The sequence below is a fragment of the Mustela erminea genome, chromosome 15 (assembly GCF_009829155.1).
Source record: "Mustela erminea isolate mMusErm1 chromosome 15, mMusErm1.Pri, whole genome shotgun sequence".
Classification (NCBI taxonomy): domain Eukaryota; kingdom Metazoa; phylum Chordata; class Mammalia; order Carnivora; family Mustelidae; genus Mustela; species Mustela erminea.
The window spans coordinates 54,676,154-54,691,323 of NC_045628.1; the positions used below are offsets into that span (position 1 = coordinate 54,676,154).

At 43.8% G+C, this 15,170-nt stretch overlaps 1 protein-coding gene across 13 annotated transcripts in view; it reads right to left on the minus strand.

Annotated features, from left to right (window-relative positions):
* The window catches only part of ENOX1 (ecto-NOX disulfide-thiol exchanger 1), a 568,976-nt gene that overhangs the window by 69,651 nt on the left and 484,155 nt on the right, over positions 1-15,170 (minus strand). For all 13 annotated transcript variants that reach the window (XM_032314929.1, XM_032314937.1, XM_032314924.1 and 10 more), the window contains one exon: positions 2,351-2,458. In XM_032314929.1, coding sequence (XP_032170820.1) covers positions 2,351-2,458 — 108 coding nt within the window. The remainder of the gene's footprint in view (positions 1-2,350; positions 2,459-15,170) is intronic.

Consider the following 15,170-nt stretch of genomic DNA (forward strand, 5'->3'; position numbering starts at 1 on the left):
GGAGCTTCCTTAGGAAAACCTGGGGAATAATCCTGCCTCCCCTGATGGGGATGGGGCAGGGGCTCATGACGGTAGGGGTCTCCCCTCATGAGCTACTTTCTTTTTAGGATTTCCATCAAATGGCATCACTTTGAATAGTAAAGTGCTGGGTCTTCAGAATAAGGCGGGTCTCTTCGTGTGTGTGTGTGTGTGTGTGTGTGTGTGTGTGTGTGTGTGTACAGGAAAACAAGACTCTAGGCCCACACAGACATACTCTCCAGGAGTACCTACCTATGAAGGCACTGAACAAGGGTTTACACATGTACTTACTCCGCCTACATCCAAAGAAAGCCTAACGGGCAATGCTCATGGAGGTACAGAGGTGCGTTTTCAAGTGTATGTGTGTGTGTAGGTGGTTGGCCGCAAGGAGATGGAGGGAATGTGTCCGCTGTGCTCCCACTTGCAAGGATGATGGGGGCACCCCACCTAGGGGTGCTCGGAAGAACAGTCTGAGGATGGCAGGAGCGCCCAGATGTATTTGCTGTGGTGCCTTCTCAGAGGGACATGCTTTTGATGTCTTTGCTTGAAAAGAGCTATCCCCTTTAGAGGAGCACAGCAGATCTAAAGATGATTCCTTCCCAGTCATATTTTCTGGCTCTTTAATGAGTTTAGTTGTTCTGGAGCTTCTTCATGTTCCCCATATTTTTTAAGGGATGCGGATGAAGTGTGATGTTTCACAGCTGCCTGTGTATGAGCTTTCTGCTCTCTAAAAATGAAGGCCATACTAAGAAGATACCAGTGCTTTCTGCAACCCTCAGAATCTCTTTTTGTGACCGGGGCTCAGACTTCAAATCAAAATACAGGCATAGCTCAGAGGCATCGCAGGCTTGGTTCCAGACCTCAGTAAAGCAAGTCAACTGAACTTCTGGGTTTTCCAGTGAATATAAAAGTTAAGTTTTCACTGTCCTGTGGTCTACTAAGTGTGCAATAGCATCATGTCTAAGAAGACAATGTACAGAAAAGATGGGAGTCCTCTGGAGAAAGGAGAAATCCATCCCTCCCCATCCCAGCAAAGGGAGGAGGCGGAGAAGGGGGAAGTAGCGGTGCGGGGAGGAAGAGCACAGAACAGCAAAGCTCAGAGCTCTGTCTGATCAGGAGCAAATGTGGACCCAATCAATGCTGCTCTACTCTTCTGGAAGTCTTTCAGTCATGCGGAGGAGGAAAGCCCAGTGAGTTGGGGGCTCCTAGCTAGCAGGTCATGGAGAATTCAGTTTCCATCCAATCGAACTTCACCCCAAATCATACACCTTCGGCCTCAGTTGACATTACTCAATCTGTGGTAATCACATGATCAGCAGTTTCACAAAGCACGTTCCTCTGAAGCTTGTGAAGCTTCCCACATCTTCACTTTTCACTCACAAGTCACTTAATACTTTCAGGAGAAAGGAACGGAAACTGTATTTTCCGGCTCCCAAGCCACAAAAATCTAAAAACCACTTGTAAAGTGACTGAGTCACAGCTGGCTATATTCTCCCAATGTCATATTTTTAGAAATATCACTTTTGAAGTTATTTCTATGGTACAAAGAACCTTCGCATAAGCCACTGTGGGTGAAAAAAATGTTAAATAAGCTAAATTTGATTACCCCAAAGGGTTGGGGTTACTCTGTGTGATTTTTTTTCTTTCCTGCCTCCCAATTACCATTCATTCCATCCTTGGCAATGTGGGAAGGCCAGAAATAGGAAAGCATTTCAAGAGCTCTCCCGCGCAGATAGGGAGCTCAGATTTCACTCGGATTTCACCCTGCTGCCCAGCAATCTATCTTACCCTGCTGTAAGACAATACTTCCAAATCCACTTATCAATGTCAGGCCACACTTCAGTATCAAAGAAAGCCGGGATGAAATGGTCAGATTTACAAACTTCGTAGAAAAGGTTTGTTGCTCACTGTGGTTAGATAAGTGCCCTGATGGGCGGGGATGCTTTTTTCTTTTTTTAACATCCCGATGAATCAGTCGTTTCCATTCATATGTCTGCCCGAGTGCCACAGGTAATCTGAACGCACGTTCCTCACTGTAACACTTACCGGGAAACTAGCAGTCCTCTTTGACATTTATCTGCATCTCTGAGACTTTAAAACTTTATCAAAAAGCATTTGTCTTTTGGAGAAAATTTTCACAGGTTGCTGGCAGGCTCGGGTGGTCCCCATCAGGGCAGGAGTGAGAACAGATTGTGAATTCTGCACAGCAGTGCTGCCGGGAGGTGTGATGGGTAAAGACGGACTGTACCACAGACCGGCATCAGAAATGTCTGGGTGCGGGTGGGGCAGGAGGGATGCACATGTCCGAATCGGAGCTGCTGCCTTCACTTACCTGCTCCTGGAGGACTTTGAGTAACGCCTGCGTGTGGGACTGTTCCTCCTTTGCTTGTTCCAGTTCTGACTTCTTGTTGTTTAACTCCTCCTGGATGGTCAGCAATTGCTGCCAAAGTAAGAACATTTAAGATCAGCAGGACGGATGGCCCGGTGACTGCGAGATATTAACAACCTTTCAAACGCATGAGATTTTTGCATGTTAATAGTTTAATCCAAACTTCAGTTAACTTTTGTGCACACCCATTCACTTAGTATAACAATATTGCAGATTCTTTTTTTTTTTTTAAATATTTTATTTATTTACTTGAGAGAAAGAGCACAGAGGGAGAGGGAGAACAATGAGCAAGGAGCCTTATGTGGGACTTGACCCCAGGACCCTGGGATCATGACCTGACCCAAAAGCAGACACGTAACGGACAAAGACACCCAGGTGCCCCAATATTGCAGGTTCTGATGCGTAATTCGGCTGTTGGGATCCTGCTACACGATAAAACAAGTCTGGTTTCAGTATTTATGAAGGCACCCCCGTAGGCCTTGAAACAAATGTGTATTTGTAAAAATATGCAAAACAGTGTTAATAGACAATAGCTCTTGATAGATGAAAAAGTTAAATAATTTTAAAAAAGACCCAAAACTGGATAGGATTTGTCAGTTTGCCCAAGGTCACTTCATCTGACATCAGACGGGAGGGCTGGCCTTCCAGCAGCAGCTCTGTAGAGCTATTTCCCGAGTGGCTGGGACCACAAGAGATCCTTTTACTTTCTCTGTTATGACGGTGATGTTTTATTAGATCAGCAGGACTGAAGTCCAAACGGCAATCAATGTATCAGCCGAGAAAACTGCTGATCTAAGCTGTCAAAACACTAAGCTATGGCCTGCACTGCTATTTTTAAGCAGGGCCACTGAAGGGATTTCTGTAAGCCTTGCCTTGAGCTTCCCTGGCCCTATCCACTGTAACTCATGTTGAGGCTTAGCCCGTCTACCGGGAGCACCCAGCGTGAGTTCTCGGCGGCGGGGTTATAGGTTAATATACACCCGGCCTGGGAAACGCATTCGAGAGCGTTGCAAAGGGCCGCAGAAAAAGCTGTATCGACTCAGAAGATTTTTTTTTTTTTAATAAATAAACCACATTCACTTTACTAGCATGTGTTGGTGATGCTCAAACATGACCGATCCGCGGTTCTTCGGCATTTACTCAGAAGCTTCTTAACAACAAAGGGCCAGTTGGAAAAGACAGAAGAGCCTTTCTCCCGCTTGCTCAGGTAACAAGTGCTGCGCCAACGACAGAGAGTGTTGGCACATTCCTGCCACGAAGGCAGGGGTCCCCAGCAAGGAGGCTGCTACTGGGTGGGCAGCGGGGGCGGCTGTCGCACAGTGCCCGGCCAGCTCTGAATACCCAGGCCTGAGGAAACACCGGTGCTGGATTGCTGAGGCTTAAACCCACCAACTGGAAGGATTAAACTAAATCTTTAAAACCTAGTTTTGGGGTATGCTGGGGAGCAGACAGCACTCAGCAAAACACGCTGCGCTTTCTCCTGGGCTTGCTTCTTCTGTCCCTGCTTTGGCACTGGATATTTAGGAACCTACTTTCATTTCCCGCCCCTGCCCCGCATAAACAGTGATTTCTTTGCCGTTTTCTAAAAACTCAACGCCTCCCATTTCACCACCTACACACGTGAGACGCACGGGTCAGGTGATGCACACGGTCTGCACGGGCGCCCTCAGTGCTCTAATTGATTTAACTATGCATCAATTGATTAAAGTACAGAAACCAGAGAGCCCATATTGTACTTTGGCATCCCGACAAGTACCTAAAATGACTGCTTCCAGAGAGTGGGGGAGTGACTGCTCCTTCACTGTCATTCACGACTGACCCCCAGAACTGCTCCCTGGGCTGGGGCGGGAGAGGGGGTGAGGGGGGTGCTGGTGCTTGGACATTGACAATGCCCAGGGAATTTTTACATATAAGACAAGTTTCAAACCCAATCCTTAAGCCCCCTTTAAACAGGAGCCAAAGGAAGAACAGGAAATCATCTTCCAAGGTAGGTAGCTTTTGTCTGTTCACGGCAGTAGCTGGGACCGCAGGATTTGGGACAGCTAGTGTCCAGCGGAAGAGGGCTGGCTGGGTCAGGAACAGGCATCTGTATGGCGGGGCTCCACGCAGCCAGGGAAAACTACGAATGTGTCTGCGCACGGAGGAAGCCCAGAGTACACGGTACCCCCACGGATATGTCAGGTTATAGGAGGGGCTCACTGAATTTGCAGTGTACTCATAGGAAAGGTTCTGGATACCTTCCCTGGGTGCGTGGGTCTAAGGATCGTTAGGTCAGTTTTACTGGTAATTTTCTGGGATGTCTGTAAGGAGCATATATTGCTTAACTAGTGTTGTTATTACCAGCACTGAACAAATAAGAGGGGAAGTGAGATTTGTATTGGAATCTGCCATTTCATCCACACATTTACAACACCACTTTATTCTACGGAAACACACACACACACACACACAACACAAACACACACACACACACACTCCTCCCCTGGACCTCATTTCTCATTCCATTCTTCCTGGGAATCACACTTTCTATTATTTTTAATTGTATTTATTTTACTTTTTATTTTTAATTTTTTTTCTTAATTTAAGTATAGTTGCCACACAATGCTATAATAATTTCAAGTGATGTGACAATTGTCTGCCTTGCTCCGTGCTCACCACAGTTAAGTGTGGTCACCATCTGTCACAATGCGATGTTGTTATGATATTACGGACTATAGTCCCTGTGCTGTATTTTTCATCTCTGTGGAATCACTTTTAAAAATAAAATCTTTTCTCTGTCATCCTCACTTCCTTCTCCTATGTGGGCAACTACTTTCACTGGTTTGTATCTTTTCTGAGTATTTTTTTCTAAAATATATGTTGATTTCTGAGGATGTGTTTTTATGTGATTTTGTCATATTTTTTATTACTTATGCTTTTACTAAGCATTATTTTTTAAAGACCCATCCATATGATACACACATCCATATGTATCTAACCTGTTGCTTCTGAGGGCTGCGTAATATCCTATGGAGTCCATCCAACCAGTTATACCTGATCCACTCTCCCGAGAAAGCTACTCAGATTACCTCTAGTTCTCACCCTATACCAGGTTTCAGTGGAACATGCTGGCGCACATCACCTTATGGGCCCGCAGGAGGATTCCCAAGCATGCCTATCCAGTGGCGGAACCCTCATCATAGGGTGTGCCTAAGGGGTCGAGTTGCCCAAGATACTCTACCAAATGATACCAGTCCGCCCACCCACCGGCAGTGTTCAGGAGTCTCTGTGCCCCACAGCCACACTAACTCTTAGCGTTGCCCACCCAGCTTTCTAATACTTGTCAGAGTTCTCATATTTATGTAATAATATAGGGATTCTTCATGAAACATTTTTTGTACTTCTCTAAGGCCTTATTTAAAAATTTTTTTTTAATTTTTAAAATATTTTGTTTATTTATTTGTCAGAGAGAGAGCGAGCACACACAAGCAGGGGGGACAGTAGGCAGAGGGAGGAGCCGCATGTAGGACTCAATTCCAGGACCCTAGAATCATAACCCGAGTCGAAAGCAGATGCTTAACTGACTGAGCTACCCAGGTATTCCCTCCTTGTGATTTTAAATATGGCATCATATATTGCTAGCTGCTGAGGTTTATTCACACTTCTTAGAAGACTATTCAAGGGAAATGGTTCTTAAGTATGGGAATCATTTTTTTTATTTAAAGATTTTATTTTAGAGAGAGAGAGCGCAAGCAGGGGGAGGGGCAGAGGGAGAGGGAGAGAGAGAATCTTAGGCAGTCTCCCCGCTGAGCACAGAGCCCCCTATGGGGTTTGACCACATGACCCTGAGATCATGACCTGAGCGGAAACCAAGAATTGGATGTTTAACCTACTGAGCTACCCAGGCGCTGTAAATATCAGGAACTTTTCAAAACCATACTGATTTTGGGGGCCTCAAGAAGACTGATTAACTCAGAATATCTAGGCAATGATAGTTTAAAAGAAAACAGCAATAACAACCTATTAAGACAACTCTAATGTGCAACTGGGATAAAAACCACTGTTTCCTTGAATGCTCATTTAAGCCTCCTTTTACTACAGCGGGACACCAATGCTTTTCTCCCAGCCAGCCAGCATGCCAGGTTCTTTTCTTCTTGCTCTAGGCCTTCTCTAGGGCATCTGTTCACATCCTTGACTTCAACTGCACATTTCACATGCTCACACTTTACAAGCATGACTTTGCAGCCTCTGTTTCATTCCTACTATCCACTAGACCCTTACCTTACAGTGTTTCAAACTCTGCATATGATCACAGTCTGTACCCAAGTCTGCTCCCCTGGAATCCAGAGTTAAAAGCTTGAAGTCCCTCCCTTCGTAACCTCCCTGGCCACTCCTCTGCCCTTCTCCAATTTTCACTGTCATGGTTAAGACAACCCTTTCCCCTACTCTGGATTGGTTTGTTCCCTCATCATTCATTCTCGGCTCCTGAGAGAACTGACCATTTAAAAATTCAAGTGCTCCAATACTTAAAAAATATTACTGGTTCAGCATTTTTTGCAGAATTAGAACAATACTAAAATTTGTATGGAACCACAAAAGAACGCAAAGAGCCACAGCTATCTTGAGAAAGAATAAGAAAACTGGAGGTATCACAATTCCGGATTTCAAGACCTACTACAAAGCCATAGTAATCAAAACAGTATGGTACCAGGACAAAAACAGACAGATCAATGGAAAAGAACAGAGAGCCCAGAAATAAACCCACACATATTAGGTCAATCTATAGCAAAGGAGGCAAGAATACACACTGGGGAAAAGACAGTGTCTTCTGTAAATGGTGCCGGGAAAACTGGACAGCTACATTCAAAAGAATGAAACTGCATGACTTTCGTAGACCATACACAAAAATAAACTAAAAATGAAGTAAAGACCTAAATGGGAGACCTGAAATCATAAAACTCCAAGAAGAAAAGGTAGCCAAGAATCTCTCTGACATCGGCCATAGCAACATTTTCTTAGATATGTTTCCTCAGTCGAGAGAAACAAAAGCAAATATAAACTACTGGGACTGTACTAAGGTAGAAAGCTTCTGCATACCATCAACAGAACAAAAAGGCAACCTACTGGATGGGAGAAGATGTTTGTGAGTGATATACCTGATAAGGGATTTGTATCCAAAATATATGAAGAACTCAAACAGTTCAACATCAAAAACTGTGGTCTGCCTAAAACTAATAGAACAGTGTGTGTCAACTATACTTCAATAAAAATAATTTTAAAATACTTTTGGTTCCCCACCCTATACTGGATAAAAATCAAACCACTGATCTCATCTCTCCCTGGATGTGCCAGGTCCTTTCCTGACTCTGTGACAAGGTCACTACCCAGAATTCTGCCGGGAAGATTCCTATTCATTCTTCTATTTATTATTTTTAAAGACTGTATTTGTTTATTTGACAGAGAAAGACACAGCGAGAGAGGGAACACATGCAGGGGACTGAGACAGGGAGAGGAGGAGGGAGCCTGAGGAGGGAGCCCGATGTGGGGCTCGATGCCAGGACCCTGGGATCATAACCCAACCCGAAGGCAGATGCTTAACAACTGAGCCACCCAGACCCCCCTCATTCTTCCATTTAAAGAATGTTTTCAGATGAGCACCACCCACATTATGACTTTACACAACAGAAAACAGCCTCATCCAATAGAGAGCCATGACTCCTCAGTAGGGCACACGGTTAGGCAGTGAAGTGGGAGCTCGATTTAAACCCACTCACCCATTTGGCCTGCTGCCTTTGTCCATGGCAGCACCTGCACAACGATATGTGGCATCCTTGGGTTCTTCTGCAATAAAGACCTTCCAATCATCCAAAGCTAACTGTCCTAATTTCTATGCTCCCAAAGCACTTCATATGCAATACTACCTTTCATAGCAACTTCCCCAATTAGACTATACCCATCTGAGCCTTCGGCTCAGGTCACGATCCCAGCATCCTGGGATCAAGTCCCCACATCAGGTTCCCTGCACAGCAAGAAGCCTGCTTCTCCCTCTCCCTCTACTGCTTCCCCTACTTGTGCTCTCTCTCTCTCTCTCAAATAATAAAATCTTGAAAAACAAAACAAAACAATTAGGGCATCCCTAACACATAGTAGGGCTGAATGAAGAATGAGTAAAGAAAGGAATGAATGCTTGCTCTGGTTTCCCCACTTACGGGATTAAGCCGTGATCTAGTAGAAAAACAAAACAAAAAAACTGCACACATAGACAAAACCAAAACAACTACAATAACAGAAACTACCTGAGGGAAGTTTCCTATTGTCCTAGACATCAGGACACACAGGGACACACAGGGAGACAAAGGGAGAATATGGAGCTTTCAGAAAAGAATAGGAGTTCCAAGGAAGACATTTTTATTCCTGATTCTGGTAGTTCCAGATCTCCTCCTTAATCTAATGGGGACTATTTCTTAAAAGGTTTAGGCAATCCACTCATGGAATGTGTAATTCTGTAATTTCTTCCCTGTGTTCCATCAAAGCGGAAAAAAAAAAAAAAAAAAAAAAAGAACCAAACCACCACTAGAGGAAAAACAAGATCAACAGCCCCTAGACTATTTTCCACTTTCTTCTAGATTAATGTTTTCCTTTGTTTACAAAGCATGAACCGCAAATCTAATATTTATGTATGCAAAACAGTGGTGGTGCGTCAAAACTGCTCTTCTTCATTTGACTAGGCCTCCCATAAAAACAATGAGCTAGTCCACACCTAGGTAATTTAAGTCAGCCTCTCTGGTTCTTCTTCACTTGATATGTAGGAGACTGTATCATCTTCTTCCTAGTTTGGATGTTGAAGTACTAAAATGCCTCAATTACAGAAGTTCACAGGCAGCTAGAACTTAATCAGAAGAGTCTCTCGGTTGGATTGGCTGACTGCAGCATAATTTTAATTTAACACTGGAGAGTATGACATTAAACAGATGCACTATTACATTTTTTGGTGGTTACAATCGAGTGTGTTCCAATTAGACAATTATCCATATGCCAATCAAGAGTGAACACTCTGGCAGCCAATAACAGGTAAATAAATGCCGTACCTGACACATCTTGGTATTTCCAGGCCACTGATTTAATAGGATCATTTGTAATGCTCTTTGGGGATGTAGACTTCCGTGTGTAATGGGTCTTTCCCTCTGACAAATTCAAAGAGCATTACAAATGTTATTTGGAGCCCCAGAATAAGTGAGGTCACATTTTCATTTCTACAGATGGGAGAATCATGGCCACACAAAGGTTAAGTCATGTAGGCAAGGCCACCCTGTCTGAGAGAGACCTACTGCTTGCACATCTCAATTTTCCTGCTTCAAACCGTGGCTCCCACCCTGACAACCACACTGCACTGCCAGCTGAAAATGGAAATCAGGACATGCCAAACTTGAAATTCTCCTAGCAACAACTTCTACCCAGGTATTCAGCATTTCCACTTAAAAGCGAGGCTGCTGGAGGCATGCTTTTGGTTATACTTTTGTGAAACCCTGTGGTGCATTTAATTTCACTTTAAAAACTGCAACCCCAGGGCGCCTGGGTAGCTCAGTTGGTTAAGCGTCTGCCTTTGGTTCAGGTCATGATCCCAGGATCCTGGGATCGAGCCCCTGCATCTGGCTCCCCGCACAGTGAGAAGCCTGCTTCTCCCTCTCCCTCTGCTGCTTCCCCTGCTTGTGTTTTCTTTCTCCTTCTCTCTCTCAAATAAATAAATAAAATCTTTAAAAATATATGAAACAAAAAAAAAACCCTGCAACCCCTGTCCTTGTCTTTTTTCCTTCAATTTTATAATTTTGCTATCAAGGTGAAGTTTTGATATAGCTAACAATTTACGGAAGGTTAGATTCCCTAAAAGCCACAGACAACAGAGCAGGTACTCTCAACATCTCAGTAGACAACTGTGGTAACAGGAGTCTCTGGCAGGACTGGTGGGCAGCTGGGAGATGGAGGTGAGGGTCCACATGAAATTGAGAGGACCCACAAATAGCACACTGATTTGAGGACAGCACAAGATGCTCTAATAATGGCTATAGCCTGTAGAGGTTCCCTAGGAGATTTTTGGGGATCAGTTTAGATATTAGGAGAATATGGACTCAGGGGGTCCATTTTGAATCAGAATTCATTCTGTTTATTTGAAATGAGCCACTGAATATTAATGCATCAAAGCCTGGAAATATCTGAACCCACAGAGGGTCATCAATTTAAACCTAAAGGTGTTTTTGCTCTTTTGATTCAGTTTTAATGTTATTCCATCTCCATAACTTTGCTGTAAATTAGATGCCCTACTCAGTGGGATATGCCTTCGAGGCCGGGCAAATATCTGCTGAGGAAGTGAGGGCTGGGCCTTCCGAAGGCCCAGCTGTGGTGGATGTGTTGCTGGGTCAACCGACCCCAGCAGGTGTTTTAATACCAGGGCGAGCTACTCAGCCAGGCCTGCAAGCCTCCAGCATCACCCTGTCCGTGCACTTGGTCTCCAATTTGGTTTCTCCATTTTAACCTGTGATCTGAACCCCACCCTGGCCAGCTCTGCCAGACCCTTGTCACCTTGTCCTGCAGTAAGGAGACAAGATGCACCCATTTATCCTTTTTCCCTTGGTAAGATTCTGCTACCCAAACACAGTCCGAACCACTTAGGGATGTCAGCCATTAGTCCTGCTGATGAAGTCACCTGTGCCTGCTTTCCACCTATCACCGTAAATCCTGAGCCAATCCCTGATTGTTAGGGGAAGTCTGAGATGTGGAAAATCAAGTGCATATGATTGGAACGAAAGAGCGAGGCTGTGCCAGAAGGCAAACACATCTCACCGAATTCCTGACAGAAGAGAGCGAGCTGACTCAGGGGAAGGACAGTCATTTACCACCTGGTAGCAACAACTTTCACTTTTCTCCTTGGGGGGAAAAAAAAGATGGAATTGAACTAGCCTGAATTTTCTTGTCACACAAGGTGGTAAGACGACTCAAGATCTATTCTAGTTTAAAATGTCATCTGCTTCCACCTGGGGATGAAACTGCACTTCAATTTACGGTAAGGTGCGAGGGTAACCGAGCCTGTGGCCCGTTTTATCAATCGTGATGCCTCTCTGTCGGCCTCCAGCACGGTGACCCCTGAGGGAGAAACATCTCTAGGAGAGAGCTCCACCGTTCAGATGACTGATAACAGGAACACTGGATCAGAGAAATGAAATTGTGCTCTGAGCCTAATATCCTATTACACCAGGCTATACATATTTAATTCCTTGGGTCTTTCCTCATAAATCAATTCCTTCAGGCCCTTAATCTCGTCAATATCTTTTCTGATATTGAATTTTAAATGCCATTCTCATTGCTAGGCAGAAAGGCAATCTCTTCGCTCGTGATGGGATCAGGCTTCATTTACAGCCAAGAGACCCTGGAGTGCCGCCCTATTCCCTGACCCTGCTGTTAAGATCCTAAGGTGGACCCAAGCCAAACAGTCCAAGCACAGGCCTGACTGGGGGCTTGCCCTCTCATAGGTCAAGACCATGAACTGGGGTCATGACTATCAGTCTTCTGGGAGCCTGAGTCGGTTCTCAAGACTGACGAGAAAGCGAGCATTTTCAAGGTCTTTGGGCTTGGGCCCTCAAAGGGGTGTCTGAGACCCTGAGACCCTGAGACCCGGCCACCCACTCAGGACAGTGTGCTCTGACAAGGATTTTTTTCTCTGAGTGTATGAGTAAGGGTCTGACAGAAGGACACACACGGTGTGCCTACATCTAAGCAAGATCTCATGGGGCGCCGGTGAGATGAAGGGAGGGCACAGACTGTGGATTCTCTAGGGGAGAGGAGGTGCCTGACCCCAGAGAGCAGGGGTGTTTCCAGGTTCCCAAGGGCTGGCCCAGAACACTGCGGACTTTTCCCTTCTCGACAGCAGGGGAAATCCCAGACTTGTGAGTCTTGCAAAATTTCCAAAGGGAAGAAAGAGTGACAAATATAAGACTTCAAGAGTGACTAAGAGGCTGGGAAGCACTGGGAGGCACTGAGATGCAGAACTGCAGGCCTAAGTCTGCGGTCAGTGGTGGGATATCAAGGCCTGAGGCCTGAGAACTGTCTGACTCAAGGCAGGATATAAGCAGGTGCACCTGTCTGAAATTCAACAATAAAAAAATAACTGAAGTTCCATCCACTTATTATCACTGTGTACCAGTAATTCTACACAAAATCAGTGATAAAGTACTCCTGTCTGACAAAAATCCTTTGTTGGTCTAAAATTGCTGCTGTTCCGGTTAAGATTAAATATATATGTAATCTTCAAATTAACATTTTCATTACTTACACTTTAACAAACATACTCTGTGTAGAAACTAATTCAGAACATGTCCAGCTTCTGCTCCTACTCCCAACCTGCCCCGCCCTCCCCCCATCTCAGGCAGGGACTTGGCTACACACATTGGCTTCTGAGTCCCTGGAGCTTGCTTTAGACACAGTGTCTCCAATCCCATTAGCACTGCCTGTATTCCTACACTTGCACAGTAGATCTGAAATAAACAAAGACAGCACAGCTATTGCAAAGACTAAGAACTAGAACCTGAGCTACTTCAAGTCATTCCACAAGACCTGAGAAAGAATCTTTAGGTTTAAGATTTAAACAACAGAACTTGGTGAGGACCATGAGTGGTATTATTTTTGGTTAAGTGTGAACTTTAGCTCATAGATTAAGTATTCTCACTGAATTAAGAGTATTTCAAAAATTGAAATGCATTCTTTTAAAACTGTTTGCTTTAAAACTAAAGGATGAATAAAGAAAATGTTACATCAGTGGTACAATTAATAGTTGCCTCAACCGTACCTTTTTCATTTGGTTTTCTTAAAATTCACTTATTTACTGGGGACAATTATTTATATCCTGTGTACGATAATTAGAGAATCAAAGTTCAAACTGTTTGTTGGATTAAAAAAAAAAAACTACCGAATAGATAGTTGTGAATTTTTTTCCCTTCATTGTACCACTCTAGTTTTGGGTTTTGTTTTGTTGTTTTTTTTTTTTTTTAACAGGCAAATTATATGTGAAAATCAATAGGAAAATGTTAATGTCTGCATTTCTTTCTTGGTGGTTATTATTCACTTTATTTCATGATTATTACTGAAAATAATTTTGTCATTTAGAGGAGGATATATAAAAAAGGATTCTTTCCGAGTTCAAATTACACTAGGTGCCTCACTGACCAGCAGCCCCGTATCTGGACTGGAAAGAGAGATCATGACCTTGGCTTGCTGGGTGGAGGAGGGAAGGCCAGGTTTCTTCAGACATGGTTTTTAGAGACCATCTCTTTCACTTGACTATCCTTCTGGGAGGGACTTGCATTACAAATGGGTACTTTCCGGCATTTTATAATCCAGTGGAGTTACTGGTCATAATACCCTCTATCCTGATAAGGCAACATTATTATAAAATATATATATATATATATATATATATATATAGAGAGAGAGAGAGAGAGAGAGAGAGAGAGAAGCATTCCGTGTATAGGCAAAAATTAAGCCACTGGTCAGCATTTCAAAGGCTAGTGTGACTGGCTCCCTCATTGTATAACGTGCAGACTGTTTTACTGCTCTCCTCTCTTTTTCTCCCACAATTGTCTCCTGAAGAATAATTTATCATTTGAAAAGTAAAACGTCAATTAATTTCTTAAATAGTGAATACAGGAAAAGCAAATGCAAAAGTAGTTTGGAAGGCTCTAAAACCTATTTTTCTTTCTTCACATGATTTTTCTTTTCTTTTTTTTTTTTTTAAAGACTTTTAAAATCTTGTTCATTTGAGAGAGAGAGAGAGAGAGCACACCATTGAGAGCAGGAGCAGGGGGAGTGGGAGGGGCAGAGGGAGAGGCAGAGGGAGAAGCAGACTCCCCACTGAGCAGGGAGCCCCACGTGAGGCCTGATTCCAGGACCCCAGGATCATGACCTAAGCTGAAGGCAGACTTTAACCAACCAAACCACCCAGGCGCCCCAATTTTTCTTTTTTAATAGTGTGATTTGCAGGGTCATTTCGGCTTTCTGGTTTTCACTTTCTTCCAATGTTAAATAAAGATAACAATACTCACCAGTAGGATACTATGAGACTAAAGAACATCCATTAAGTACATGAGGCTCCTTGAATGGCGAGGAGTACCAAGTTAAATCAAAGTGCTACTATTATCTTCTTTGCAAGAACCTCCGGAGAGACTAAGACCCAGCAAGGTCAAGTGACTTTTAACTTACCGAGTGGGCAGTCCTGGGGATTAGTATTCAGAGAGAAAGGGCTGTGATTCAGCCCCACCCAGCCATGCTGGTTGCCCTCCTTCAGCCAATTTTCAAAACGCAGGGCAGCCAACTTGAATTAACACTATTCATGCAATTCACAAGGGAACGCGTCAAATGCTTTGCTGAAGTAGGAGTATATGTCAGTGATAATTCTCTCCATTGCCTTTGCTGGCAATTCTACTGCAAGTGATAATCCAATTTGCTCGGACTTATTTATGCCTATCACTTTTTTTTTTTTTTTTTTTTTTGCAGTTATATGAGGTGGTCATCACCCCGGCCTCTGGGCACATGTACAGCTGTTAATGTAGAAATTTAAAATATTAACATGCTTTCCAGCCAGGTTGGCCCATTTACTTCAAACAAGAACTTGATTGAACAGCTGGGTCTTGCACTGTGCCCCAAAGGCCAATAGAGATTTGTTCTTTCTTTGCAGGGTTTATAACCCAGACATGGTCAGAGCTTAGAGCTAGAAAACCCTTTATGGGTGACTTTTGAC